Source organism: Chelmon rostratus, chromosome 10 (assembly GCF_017976325.1).
Source record: "Chelmon rostratus isolate fCheRos1 chromosome 10, fCheRos1.pri, whole genome shotgun sequence".
Taxonomy (NCBI): Eukaryota; Metazoa; Chordata; class Actinopteri; order Chaetodontiformes; family Chaetodontidae; genus Chelmon; species Chelmon rostratus.
This window is the reverse complement of record NC_055667.1, coordinates 26525884-26540100: the sequence shown is the minus strand read 5'-3', so window position 1 is coordinate 26540100 and position 14217 is coordinate 26525884. Positions and strand designations below refer to the sequence as shown.

The 14217-nt window shown below is 43.2% G+C and overlaps 1 protein-coding gene across 1 annotated transcript; it reads right to left on the bottom strand.

The window, feature by feature from the left end:
• Window positions 1–240: 240 nt before the first annotated feature.
• On the bottom strand, window positions 241–12174 carry pcsk1nl (proprotein convertase subtilisin/kexin type 1 inhibitor, like). Its single transcript, XM_041944972.1, has 5 exons — window positions 12103–12174; window positions 1873–2128; window positions 1494–1737; window positions 1237–1347; window positions 241–637 (listed from the first exon to the last, which is right to left on the bottom strand). The coding sequence occupies exons 1-5, from the start codon at window positions 12154–12156 to the stop codon at window positions 241–243; spliced, it is 1062 nt and encodes a 353-aa protein (XP_041800906.1). The 5' UTR covers window positions 12157–12174.
• Window positions 12175–14217: the final 2043 nt, after the last annotated feature.

The following is a 14217-nucleotide window of genomic DNA, read 5'->3' as shown; positions in this document are numbered from 1 at the left end:
TCTCTCCTCCTCTCTCCTCCTCTCTCCTCCTCTCCTCTCCTTTCCTCCTCTCCTCTGTTCCTGTCCTTCCCTCCGTTTCTTCTCTCCTCCTCTTCTCCTCTCCTATTCCTCCTCTCCTCATTCTCTCTTTTCCTCTTCTCTTCCTCTCTTCCTCTTCTCCTCACCTTTCCTCCTCTCCTCTCTTCCTCACCTCTCCTCCTTCCGTCCTCCACTCTACTCTTTACCTTCTCTCCTCTCCTCTTACTCCCTCATGTATTCTACTATCTGATCAATCAGGTTTTGGGGGTCATAGTTCAGGGCAGCTCTCCTCCGACGCCTATGACTCCCATGATTCAGTTCTTCCATGGCGGTGGTTGCCATGGTATCGATGCGTTTCATCCTCTGGAGCCCGGCAGCCGGGGGGTGGGGCGTCTCCTCCTCGTCACCCTCCTCCTCCAGCCTCTTCACTCTGAACAGTGGGGGGTCGTTGCTAGGTGACGGAGGAGCTATGTCATCAAGGGAACGGCGGGTTCTCCTGTGGGCGGAGCTAACAGGCTCAGCTGCTGTGACAGACAGGTCCCTCCTCGATCGGCGACCAGTCGACATCACTGGGACGCTGTTAGGGCCGATGCTGGACAGTAACCTAGCAACCAGACGTCTGAGAAGGAGCAGATATACAGGTACCATTACTGCTCCGAAGTCATCAAATTAGACAAATGAGCATTGCATACCTGTCAAGATCACGTGTGGCAGCTTATTTTGTCATAGCAGAATGACGAAATAAGCATAATGCAATTTTGTTGTGGTGTTTAATAGTCTTTCATTTTGTGAATGAGCTGAGAAAAAGCTCCTCTTTATTGTTCATGTTATGTTATGTTGATGAGAGTTGAATTGAACTTGAACTATTTGGTCTGTGGTCTGTTATTCCTGAGAACTGCTCCTCTGAACCTGGACTCTGGTCCTCGCTGTCTTTAATACCTACAGCACTACATGTGTATGTATTTTATATATTTATTTTTTACCAAAATATTTTTGACGTATGTGCCTCTAACACTGGCTGTACATACACTGCTGACATAAATACATACGAACCACAACTAGCAGCTGAAAGAGGCTAAAAATCTCTGTCGAACTGCAGTAAGTCTCTGTGTTCACAGCTACACTTCATTACAAACCTTCAGTTGATTTATTGCACATCTAGAAATATTGATTGGTTGGATGTTACTGAAAGTGTGTGTATGTGAATGTGTTTCTCACCTCAGAGCGTCCTGGTCTCCTCTGTTCAGTCCTGATGAAACTCGTCCAGCCTGTTGGAGCCTCTCTTGTCTCGCTCTCTCCAGCAGAGTCTGAGCCATCTGAGGCTCCATCCTGACAACCACAGCTCACATGTTATCATTTCAAACCTTAATTACTGACAAATGTTGAAAGCTGAGCCTGAAGACATCGGACACAGATGAATTAAGATTTTAATCCTGGTCACGCTGGTGTAAATGGAAACAGGAAGTGCTGTTCACCTGTCCAGCAGGGCCTGAGCCAGCTGGGGCTCCAGGAGGCCCCACCAGGCAGCCGGGGGCCTCCCCATGTTGAGCCCCCTCCCTGTCTCATCGTAGTCTGGTAGGGCCGGGCCCTGGAAGTCGCCCGGTGGCCCCTCATCATCCTCTTCATCGTCCTCTTCCTCCACCACTTCCACATCACCTGGGCCAACCAATCCTGCTCTCTCCGCCTCACTTAACAGGCGGAACAGAGCGGCCAGGTAGGCTGTGAGCACATTTGATTGGTTGATTAGTCAAAACAACAATAGTCCAAACAACAGTTGCACTGCAGAGAAAAAAGATATGTTTTTTTGTAAAAAGTTAGAATTGGTCATGTGTGACATGGTTAAAGCTCTCCAACCTGCTCGCTGCTCCTCTTCTTGCTCCCGCCTCTGGTCCCTTTCCACCAATCGCTGCAGGGCCTGATCCAAGCCCCGCCCACCCCAGTCATCTGATTGGTAGTACAGGTCATTGACACCACTCCTTCCCTGAGTGGCAGGATATGACATCATCTGGTCCTCATAAGGCAGCAGGTTACGGAGGTCTCTGCGCTGTCGTCTGGCTACGCCCACTGACACATCCAGACCACGCCCCCCACCGCGAGCTGCGGGTAGAGACTGAGACAGAGAGAGAGGCCAGAGGTCAGAGGTCGGGAACAGAATGAAAGTCTACCTGCATGTTGGGACAGGAAGACTAACCTAGACAGCTGAAGCCCCACCTTCTCACCTGTTTTAAGCCCCACCCCTCAGCCCCTCAAACTCTGTGAAAAGATGAAAACATTTTCCTGTATTTCTGTATTGTTTTATTGTGTTTTCAATAACTACAGTTCCCATGAAACCCATTCCCATTTCTTGTAGTGTTCTCCAGGGTTCTATGTTGGGCCTCGTTCTTTTCTGTCTGCACAAGCTGCCATTAGCTTCTGTCATTCACAAACATATCAGCTGTTTCCATGACTATGCAAACAGTGACAGCCTGAGCTCTCTCTCAGCATTACTGTCACAAACAAGTGACTGAGCAGCTCAATCAGCTTTTTGTTCAGTGGGTCAGACTGGACCCTGTATGAATACATGAATACATGAATACATGAAAACCAAAGCTAGGAGTGAACAAGGCTGAGAAGCTTTGTGGAGCTGGAGAGGTGCTGACAATTCTACGATCATCACGTTAACATTGCCCCTTTTTAAGGTCCCACATTGTAACGCCCTTTTTCCTTGGCTTCACATCTTCTTCCCGTGTAACTGGAAAGGACTACGCTGTTTTATTATGCTGCAGGCCATAATCTGAACCATTACCACAATGTTTTCTGTTATTGCACCGTGTTCACGTCATGTGGTATGAAAGGGAGAGATGGGAAAGATGTTTATGAGTTGCAGAGTTGATCATCAGACGTTTTGTTTACAGGCTCTTTCATTTTATTTTGTTCCAAATGGTAAAAATCTGAGGGGAGTTTTGTGCTGAAACTACGTCTTGATGAACAACGGCAGTGACTTTTCTGAGTCTAGTTGTCACTATTTTGTAGAGACACAGCACTCAACTACACAACAATACACTCAGACACACGCACACACACACACACACAGTGCGCCTGCAGTGTGACATCATGTTGATGAATAAAGTTTTATCTTTTTAATGATTCCTTTAGCCCTCTGGCTCTGTCTCTTACCCTGACCAGAGCTTGTTTATTAAGATGCTTCGCTCTGCAGTCAAATCTGAACACAGCATTACTCAACCCTGCTGCACCACATGTCCAAAAGTTTGTGGACAACATGGACATATGGAACAGCTTCCGCTTTTCTGGCTTCAGTCTTTCCAGCAGATGTTGAACCTGCTGCAGAGACAAAAACATGAGTGAAGTCCAACACTGATGGTTTGTGGGACTGTCCACATACTTCTGGCCATATATATCTCCTCTCCTGTTTAACTCCAGTCGATGAGTTCAGTATTTATTGTGCCTGATTTTTGCTGAGTCATGGTTTCTGTCTTCACAGCCAGCAGATTTATCACACACACACCCTCAAGCTTTAGATTTATTGAGTTTGCAGGATTACACAACATTTCTATCAATATAAATCATATCATATTATATTATATTATGATTATATTTTTGTAAAAAGTGGGCATCAAACCCGCTAACTAAAAAAACAGAACAAACACATACCAGCAGGGAAACAAGCAAACTGGAAAACAACAAAAGCTCACAATGAAGATGTTCAACAGCACATTAATGTTGTTGATAACATCACACCTTAACCCTCCACAATTCATTCATTCAGTTGGAATATGGACAACATGCATGGATTTGTTGTCTTTTGAAAGGTAACACTCTGAACACACTTTTTATTTCCAGCAGTCAGAATCACTGTCGTCGTCGGGCACTTTGAGATTTGTATTCAAATGTAAAGTGTGTTATAAATAAAATATCGTATTATTATTCTTATTATTCTTCTTATTATTATTATAGTTATTTTATAGTTATTATAAAGTTTGAACACCCTGAAGCAGAGGGTTTTTTTCCCCCTGAAAATTTGTTTGCAAATGGATGCCTACAGATGACTATATCTGGGATTTATCAGCTGGAAAATACAATGGTACCACAGCATGAAGCCTTAAACTAGTCCAAGTTCAATATAAACTGATAACAATACTACAGAAATGTTTTCTCTAACAGTATATGTAGGCATTCTCCAAAAAAGGCAATTTATTATATTTATCTGTAAAAATGTCTATGTTTATATTCATGAAACCTAAATGTTGGCCATTTGTATTCATATTTAAGGTATCTATACTTATTTTTTGGCTATATATATTTATACTGGGGCCAATCGCTATATTTATCACTTCAAACTGTGTGTGTAGTGTGTACGGTGTGCAGTAGCTCTATTAGCACTGGAATCCTTGATATGAATTGAAGCTGCATATTCAGAACTACATTGGCTATTCAAAGTGTCAGTCATCTTAAAATTCAGCTGTGATTGGCTCTATCTTCACACTTGAGATGAAAAGGCGGACCTACATACAACCCAGACTGTTATTGGCTGCTCTGGTTGCTAGGCTTCATCTGCCAGATCGTGATTGGTCATTTGAAGCTCCACAGCGGAACTGGAGCCAAAATGGCGCCCGTTTTTAAATGTTTCTGGAGGTTTTAAGGCAGGAGGCACAGAAGATTTTCCTGTTTAATGAATGAATTTAAACTGTATTATTCAGCATTACTTAGATTAAAAGACTGGAAGGCGGCTCGAAAAAAAAAGCACAGAAGAGAAGCAGAGAGTTTAAAAGGAGAAAACATCTTTCTGTGGATTATTATCTTATTTTGGAAACTAAATATTTTGACTGCAGTGGATCTTCTGGACCTTTGTGGATGTTTCCAGACCGTTTTTGTCAGAGTTTGGTCGATCTGTGGATCACTGAGAGACATCATCGGTGAGTTGCCTCAATGTTGTGTCAATTTTAAAATCAGTTGTTTGTCTGAACCACGTTGGTTCAGATTTGTCTGCCTTATCTTGAAATGGTTCCCATCAGTCAGCTCAGGTGAATCTAAGCTTGTCTTACCTAACATTAACTGCTCCTACAGCCCAGGGGTGGGTCGTAGGAGCGGAGAAGCAAAACATGTCCCAGATGTGAAGTGAATGAGATGGAGGTGCAGGAGATCTGCTCTTCATCAGGATCAGGGAGTTTGGCTCGATGTTAGGCAGGTGGGAGGAATCTCAAAGCTCACCTGTAGCCACTAATTCAGCCGGTCTTGTGACTGAGCTCTCCGAACGCTTTGTGCTGTTTTCATTCTGAAAGTAAACTTCACTGACAGAAAGGAAGGAAATACTCTAATCCTCTCAGCTGTTCTCCAGTAAACTGTTGGGTAGTTTCATGTATCACAGAGCATCATGTTTTATCATATGTTTGTACGTAAAAATCAGAATTTATACAGTAACTTGTAATTAAAGCTTTCAGATAACGGAGTAAAAAGTGCAACATTTCCCTGTGATGAAAAGAAGTGTGTGTGTGAGTGTGTGTGTGTGAGATCCTGTTCTGTATTATTACAGCTCTGCATTGAAGTTTGTGTTTTTGATCGTGCATTGACTGACTGGCACTCTCATCGAGAGCAAACACGAAGGTTTTACTCAAAACAAGAGATGTTTATTAAAACTAACAGCTGAGTGCGTTAGCAGTACATGGATGTGTGTTGTGGGGGCGTTGAAGGTGTGGAGGAAGGTGGCACAGGGTGGATGTCAGCTGTAGAGAGGGGGGGACAGGGTGAACCCAGCTTTCATCCCCTGTAAGTCGCTCGTGGTCGTGGTGGAACGGTCTTTTTGTCTTAGAATGGTTCCTCGCAGAGTGAAGTGGTTCCTTTCTTATCTCCTTCAGCAAAGGATACACTGAACCACCCTTCATGAAAGGAATGGAGATAATGCCGTCCCACAATTCCTTGCAGCAGCAATATTTAAGATGACTTAACGTGCTGCTGAGTTGTGGTTCTGAAGTTGTTCTATGTGCAGACTCATAATCAGCAGATTAACCACGGGGCAGTCTGCCTCTGTCTGTCTGCACTGCCGTTCAGACACACTGATGAACCACAGAACTCTAGAGGAACGTTAGGCTTCATGATCCTGCTGAGATTTTACATCACACTTCTGTTCACATGTGTGCCCACTTATATCCTCCCTTTGTCTTTCCATTCCAAGCTTCAGAATGCAATGACAATATTCACCGGGTTGTCCACATTTACACAGCCGCCTCAGTAAGAACACACAGGGAAAAGTATTTAAGATGAATTTTTAGTCATCCATCTTCAGAACATTATACTTTCACCACAGCAGACGTGCATCAGTAACATCTATGTCTCGTGATGATGTAGCCTCGTGCGAGTGCAGTGGGATTGCAGGTTTCCTGAGGCCCTGAATTCCTTTTTCACGTCCTTCCTTGATCTCATGACGTTTTCCAACGAGGTCAAAGCAAAGCGTTCATTTTTTGACTATTCGACAACAGCCGTGTCAGACAGTTGCCTACGTGAGACAGCGCGAGTGACATTCCAACACTGCTTCAAAGCTGCCGTGACAGAGTGAACAAGCGAAAATAAAAAAACAGAGTAAACATAAGATAAACAGCCCGACAAGAAAATAAATTCATCACGTCAGACGAGTGTTTAACACATGGTGGTGAACTCACGTGACTTCAGCACATGAGATTTTCAGATATTTTAACATATTTAATTTCACCTAAGTTGCTTTATTGATAGTAGCAGCTGGAGGGAGGCAGGAAGAGGGGACGACATGCAGCAAAAGGGCCCAGGGATTGAAACTCCGTCATTTTGTGTCTCTTTGTGGTCGTTTTGTCTCTTTATTGTTGTGGTTATTTTGTCTGTTGTGGTTGTTTTTTGTCTCATTTTGGCTGTTTTGTGTCTCTTTGTGGCAGTTTTGTCTGTCTTTGTGGTTGTTTTGTATCTATTTGTGGTCATTTTGTGTGTCTTTATGATTGCTTTGTGTCTTTTTGTGTCTCTTTTTCATTTTGTGTCTTTTTGTGGCAGTTTTTTCTCTTTGTGACTCTTTTGTCTCTCTTTGTGATCGTTTTGTGTCTCTTTATGATTGCTTTGTGTCTTTTTGTTGTCATGTTGTTTCTCTTTATGCCTCTCGTGTAGGAAACTGATGTCAGGAGCCCCATCATAAACAAAATAAGTTGTCTTATTTTAGGTTCACTTTCTGCTGACTTACACTTCTTTTCAACAACAAAAAGCTAAATTATATTTTACACTTTGTTGCTAATGATAGACATTCATTGTATAATGTAATGTTTTGACTTGTCATGGCAGGAAAAGGTGAAACTAATTCTGTTTATGACGGCTCAGTTCCGCCAAGTGTCCTTGTAAGCCATGATAGTGGTCACATTACTTGTCTGCTGTCGGCTCATACAGGCAGGGAGACAACACGAGAATCACAAATCAGCTTTAAAATTATGCGACACCCTCCACCCCCACAATTCAGACAAGGAAAAACCCCTTTGACAAGGAAAAGAAAAGAAGAAACCTCTCCTCTATTTTCATTGATTCAGTCTGAGCTCCTGCACAGACACGACTGCAGCTTTCAGCCGAAGCATCTACACTAGATTAAGCCTGTGTGTGTGTGTGTGCGCGTGCGTGTGTGTGATGAGACATGCTGTTGCCATGGCAACATAACAAGCTCTTCTCTCTTCCTGCCTCCAGTAATTTGATTGTGTGTGTGTGTGTGTGTGTGTGTGTGTGTGAGAGAGAGAGAGAGGGGAGAGAGAGGTTGGTGTGAAGGAGAGAAGGGATGGAGTGAGATAAAAGAAGAGAGATGGAGATGGAGACATGTTTATATGTCTGTACTTCTGAGGATCACCTGTTCTATCAGTCTACTGTCTGCACGACAGTTAACCAATGAGTCAACACTCTGAACAGTGACTCAACACTCTGAACAGTGACTCAACACTCTGAGCAGTGACTCGACACTCATGATACGGGCACACATCATTATACTTCCCCTTGAAATACATAACCATTACAATGGTGGCTATTAGCAATATTCTTATTGGAATATGGAAGTGCTCTTTATCCACAGATCAGAGGACTGTGAGGGCCACTGCAAAACCTTTAGCTTGGTCCTCTTGAGGTAGTCTGTTGTGGATTTTGAGGTGTGTTCAGCATCATTATCCTGCTCTAGACTCCATCCTCTTCTCATCTGCAGCTTTTTTTTTTTTTTTACAGACGCTGTGATGCTTGATTGCAGAATTTGTTCGTATTTAATTGAATCCATTCTTCCCTCTGTCAGTGAAATGCTCGCCGTCCACCGGCTGCAGCAGGACTGGACAGTTGGTGTTCTTTTCATGAAATTCTGCACCTTTTTTTTCTCCAAACATTACTGTGCTCATTGTGGCCAAGACGTGCTATTTTAACTTGATTGGTGCCAAAATGGCTTGTTTAGATGTTAATTTGCAAACTTCTGAATTTCGAATGAAAGGTTTTCTTACTGTACAGTAGAACAGAGCATCACCTCTCCAGAGTCTGTTGAATCTTCATGAGGGTCTTTACAGTCAAACAGGGGTTTGATTTGCTTTCTAGCAATCCCATGAGCAGTTCTTTTTCAAAGTTTTCTTGGTCTTCCAGACCTCAACTTGCCCTCCACTGTTCCTGTTAACTTACATTTCTTAATTACATTATAACATTAGAACTTCTTACAGTCTTCACCTGCTTTATGGGCATCAATTATTTTATTTTTCAGAGTGCAGGCAGCTGCTTAGAGGAGAACATGGCTTCCTATTGTTGGGACAAGGTTTCAGGAGTCAGAGAATTTATAAAATTTTCACATTTACATCACCTGGCCTTTCCTAACAATGCCTGTTTACAAGCCATCCTTTTTGTGATAGCATCATATCGTGAATTATTCTGTGATTCCCACTCCTGAGTCTGAACAGTCTGAACACTGACTCAGCAGTCTGAAGAGGGAGTCAGTGGTCTGAACAGTGAGTCAGTACTCTGGAGATGAGTTAGCAGTGTGAACCATGAGTAAGCAGTTTGGACAGAGAGCCACCAGCAGTCTGAATAGTCTGAACACTGACTCAGCAGTCTGAACAGGGAGTCAGTGGTCTGAACAGGGTAAACAGTGTGTCAGCAGTCTGAATAGTCTGAACAGTGAGTCAACGGTCTGAAAAAAAAAAGTTAGCAATCTGAATCTGAAAGCAGTGTGAATAGCCTGAGCAATGAGTTAGCAGTCTGGACAGTGAGTCAGCAGTGTGAATATCCTTAACAGTGGGTCAGCAGTCTGAACAGTGAGTCGGCAGTGTGAATATCCTCAACAGTGGGTCAGCAGTCTGAACAGTGAGTCAGCAGTGTGAATATCCTAAACAGTGGGTCAGCAGTCTGAACAGTGAGTCAGCAGTGTGAATATCCTAAACAGTGGGTTAGCAGTCTGAACAGTGAGTCAGCAGTGTGAATATCCTAAACAGTGGGTTAGCAGTCTGAACAGTGAGTCAGCAGTGTGAATATCCTAAACAGTGGGTTAGCAGTCTGAACAGTGAGTCAGCAGTGTGAATATCCTAAACAGTGGGTCAGCAGTCTGAACAGTGAGTCAGCAGTGTGAATATCCTAAACAGTGGGTCAGCAGTGTGAACAGTGAGTCAGCAGTTTGGCCAGTGAGTTAGCAGTCTGAACACTGAGTTAGCAGTCTCAACAGAGAGTCTGTCTCTATGGCAATGTTATCCTACTTTGTGATTGGTTTTGAGAGAAATTTTATCATCTTTATCAGAAGTGTTTTTCCTACTCACACGTCTCAACAGATTCACTCTCAGTTTAATGTCTGAATCTGTCTGCAGCTGTGCGTGCAGGCTTTTCCCTCATTTTACACTTCACTCCCACTGTCCTCTCATTTATATATAGCCCCAAAAATCTCCTGTATTTTTAACCTTTCTGAACAGAAAAAAAGTCTAGGCTGGAACGTTGATGGGAGACATAATCGACAAGTTAAAGTAACGCAGGTGGCAGTATGTGAAACGTTAGCTGTTATACCAAGTGACGAGAAGTCACGAAGAAGAAGCATAACTGTGGGAGAGATGGAGTACCTGACAAACAGTTTGTGCATTTATCTCACCAAATGGGAGGAGGCTCACCTGAACCTAAAGAAGAGTAACGTCTGTCAGAGTTCTGCTGTTTGTAAAATATGTCACAGATTTTAGTGAATCACGCAGATGGAAAAGCAACAAATCTGCCAAACATAAGCAAAAACATGCTCCACTAATGACTGTATTTATACTATCTCTGCCATCATTTAATGATCAGCTTCTGCTACCAGCTGTCTGACTGCCAGCAGCCTCTCTCAAAATGTGTCAGTGATGAGTTCATATCTTCCAATAATACACAAACTATCTGCCCTTTCATGTGATGCAGGATGTCTGATTCTGAAACGGTTAACTCAGTCCTTGTTGCTCTTTCCCATGATTACATGTCTTATCATCCACGCTGTCATTATCTTAAGCAAAACGTATCTTCAGGTTCATTCTGGTGGAAAGTAGAGCTGGTTTAATTTCCTGCTGAAATGTTTTTTGTGTTTGTCAGAGATAAACAGAAAGAGTGGACTCATCAGTGGCTCATACACAGTGTGATTTATGACAAGTATATCTCACAGACTGAATCAGCACAGATTTATGATGCAGACTCTTCAGTACAGGAGGTTTACATCTGTGATTCTGTGTGTGAGCCCTCAAGATCGCACATCTCGAGGGGTTTGTCCTAATAAATGACTTTGAAATCAGCAGCATTTTCTTGATCGACTTGCTGCAGGATTCTGTTTTCTTCTGCAGAAATCAGAGCCGGATGTGGACAAAATGTGGAAATGTTTCCATACATGTACCAGCATGATACTCGTATCCATTTAATACTGATTCAAACACAAGCAGCTGTACTGAACTCCGATCCAGTCTGAAACTGGAGGCATAATAATTTAAATCAGGAGCAAACTTATCAATCAACACTGACTATAGGCATGAGCCTGGACCAATATGATTTAATAAAATGATGAAAATGATAAAATTCAGATTCTGGTATTTATACTTTATCCCCCTCATTGTGTCCTGTCTGACTCTGCGTCATGCTAGCTTTGTACTCACAACCTCTGTTTACGAGGCTCAGGAAAATCCAGCTGAACAAAGAGCGTCAGGTCAAGCAGCGTGAGCATCATAAAGCTTTCCAAATAAACTTCACTCTTACAGAAAACATCTCAAACGATGGTCTTTGAGACCATGAAGGCCCAACTGAAAGTAAACACAGACATCAGCCCCCTGGATTAGTTATTGTACGTAACTGCAGAGGATCTTCTTCAAAGGTAGCCTGACAGTTATTCTGAGAATAAGACGTTTGTGTTTTAAGGCATTTACTTGAAATGTAGCGAGTGATGGGATGCAAAACACAAAATACAAGACTCTGAAGTCCTTCTTTTTTCAAACATTAGAGCTGATGAAATCAGTAGTTTCAAACCAAAACTTTCACAGATGTTAATTATGTTTAGGTTAAATTAGATGCATGTTCATCACTCAGGTTGTGATTTTGATATAAAAACTGTCTGCGGCTGATCCTCAAACATCGTCACATGTCCTCACTGTCAAACTCAAATGGTTCCTCACAAGGATAGATGATCAAGACCGCACACACACACACACACACACACACACACACACACACGCACACAGAGCAGACCTACGGTAACCTGTGTAATATATGGCCTTGTTGCCGTGGGTTACTGTCTCCTGTCGCTATGGTGACAGAATTTGAAACGAAATGTTCCTTCCATCATAGCAGCGGCCTGCGCACACACAAACGCCTCTGAACACAAACAGCCCACAGTCTTCTCCCTGATGCCTCCGTTTCTCTCTGATTTATTCACCTGATCAATTAATACATATGATGGAAGCTAAACCAGACATAAAAGCATATAAACATCAGAACACACACACACACACTGTGATGTAACACTGTTGACGGACAGTTATAAGATAAACAGCAGCATCATTATGCCACTATCAGGATACCGTGGCGACATCACACCATGACGATAGCTCAGCACATAGGACACACAGGTACACAGACTCTCCTTACCTGGACGGTGTGGATCAGAGCAGTGCTGAGCAGCAGGAGGCTGAGAGACGCCATGCTGACTGAACACACACACGAACACACACTGACTCTATCTACAGACTCATCTGATAGCAGAGGGGCAGCAGCGAGAGAGAGAGTGGGAGGAGCGATGACAAGGGAGAGGAGGCGAGAGATGTTGAAGCGATAAAGAAAGAGAGGGAGGAGGAAAAATTACACATTGAGGCAGAAAAAGGGGGAGGGGAGAGGGAGAAGCTATGAAATGGAGGGAGGAAACACTAGCAAGGAGATGAGGAGGAGTAGGAGGAAGAGGAAGGAAGCAGAGGAGAGAAGAGAAGGAAGGATGGGAGGAGAAGAGAGCAAACGGACAAGGACACAATGAAGGAGATAAGGGAGGAGACAAGCAAGGAGAGAGGGAGGAGCCATGAGATGAAAGGAGAAGAGAAAAAATGGAGTAGGGAGTAGGAATGGAGTAGGAGGAAGGGATGAGGAGGGATAGAAGGATGGAAGGAGGGAGAGAAGAAGGGAGGAGACATGCCAGGTGGGAGGGGAGATAGAGGAAGAGAAGAGGAGAGACAAACAGATGAGTGGGGAGGGGAGGCAAATAGAGAAAGATGGAGGAGCAGGGTGTTTGGACAAAAAGGAGGAGGAATTGAAACAGGAGAAGAAATTAGAAATGGAGGGATGAAGAAAGAGGGTAGAGAAAAAGAAGAAGAGACACAGAGAGGAGGAGGAGGAGGAGGAGAGGACAGAAAAATAGATTAGTACCGAGACCAGAAGGAGAAAGATGAGTGAAAAGGGGAGAGTGGGATTCATTCACTCATTCATTTATTTCTGCACCTTTTTGTTCATTTGCTTTCTTTCTGTCACTCATTCATCTGTTCATGTCTTTTTGTAGTAATTCAGCAGTTCATTGAGCCGTATGTTCATTCATTCATAAATAATTCACTCATTGCCTGTTTCTATGTGCTCTTTCATTCATTCATTAGTTCATTCATTAGTTTGTCAGTTGGTTCAGATTTCTTTGATTTATTTTCATTCTTCTGTTCCTTCTTTTATTCATTCTTTCATTGATTCATAGATTTTTGTTTGTTCACTTCAATTTTTCTCATTCGTTTGTGATCAACAGTCTGATATCCATTCATCCGTCCATAGGTCTGTTTGTGTTTCATTCACTCCTTCACTCGTTCACTCGTTCACTCATTCATGAACAGAATCAGAAACCGACTGAGACGAGTTTGTAGTTTATTGAAACTTTACACTGAATTAACACAGCCGGATGGGGGGGTCTCCATAGCAACAAGTCACACACACATCATCATCACTGTCAACACCGTTGCCATGGTTACTGATGCTGAATAGAATATTATCACACAGGAATTTACATCACAGAGGCAGAGAGGAGGGTCACGAAGAAGAACATTAAGAAGAAGAACAAAAGAGTGGAAGAAGGAGAGGAGGAGAGGAGAGGAGAGGAGAGGAGGAAGGGTACAAGACGGAGAAGAGAACAAAAAGGAGGTGGAAGGGAAGAGAGGCAGACAAAGCAGAGAATGTGAGGAAGAATCTAGGTACAGGAGGAAGAAGAGGTGATGATGTAAGAGAAGAGGAGGAAGATGAGGTATAGAAAAGAAGGAAGAAGAGAAAGTGAGGAGATGGAGGAGGGAAACAAGGTGGTGGGGAGGTGGAATAAAGCAAAGGGAGGATGAAAGGAGGGGTAGAAAGACAATGAGGAGAGGAAGAAGCATGAAACAGACAGAGGTGGTGAAGAGAAAGAGTGGGGGAGGAAAAGAAAGACAGGAACGGAAGTGTAAAAAACCATGTGGACAAGGAGGAAGAGGAGGAGAAGAATGAAAAGAGGAGGAGGAGAAGAGGACAATGAACAAAGTGTGAGGAGGAGACAAAAGAAGAAAGGGGGAGGGAAGACGTTGACAAGAGGACGAAGAAAGCGAGGAGAAGAAATAAAAAGAGAAGAAAGTGGGCGAGCAAAGAGCCTGACAGAGAAAAGAAAGGAGATAAAAAGTGATGCAAAATGTAGAGATACAGAGGAAGTATAGACAGGTAATGAGGGTGAACACACACACACACACACTCACACACACACACACCCACACACACTCA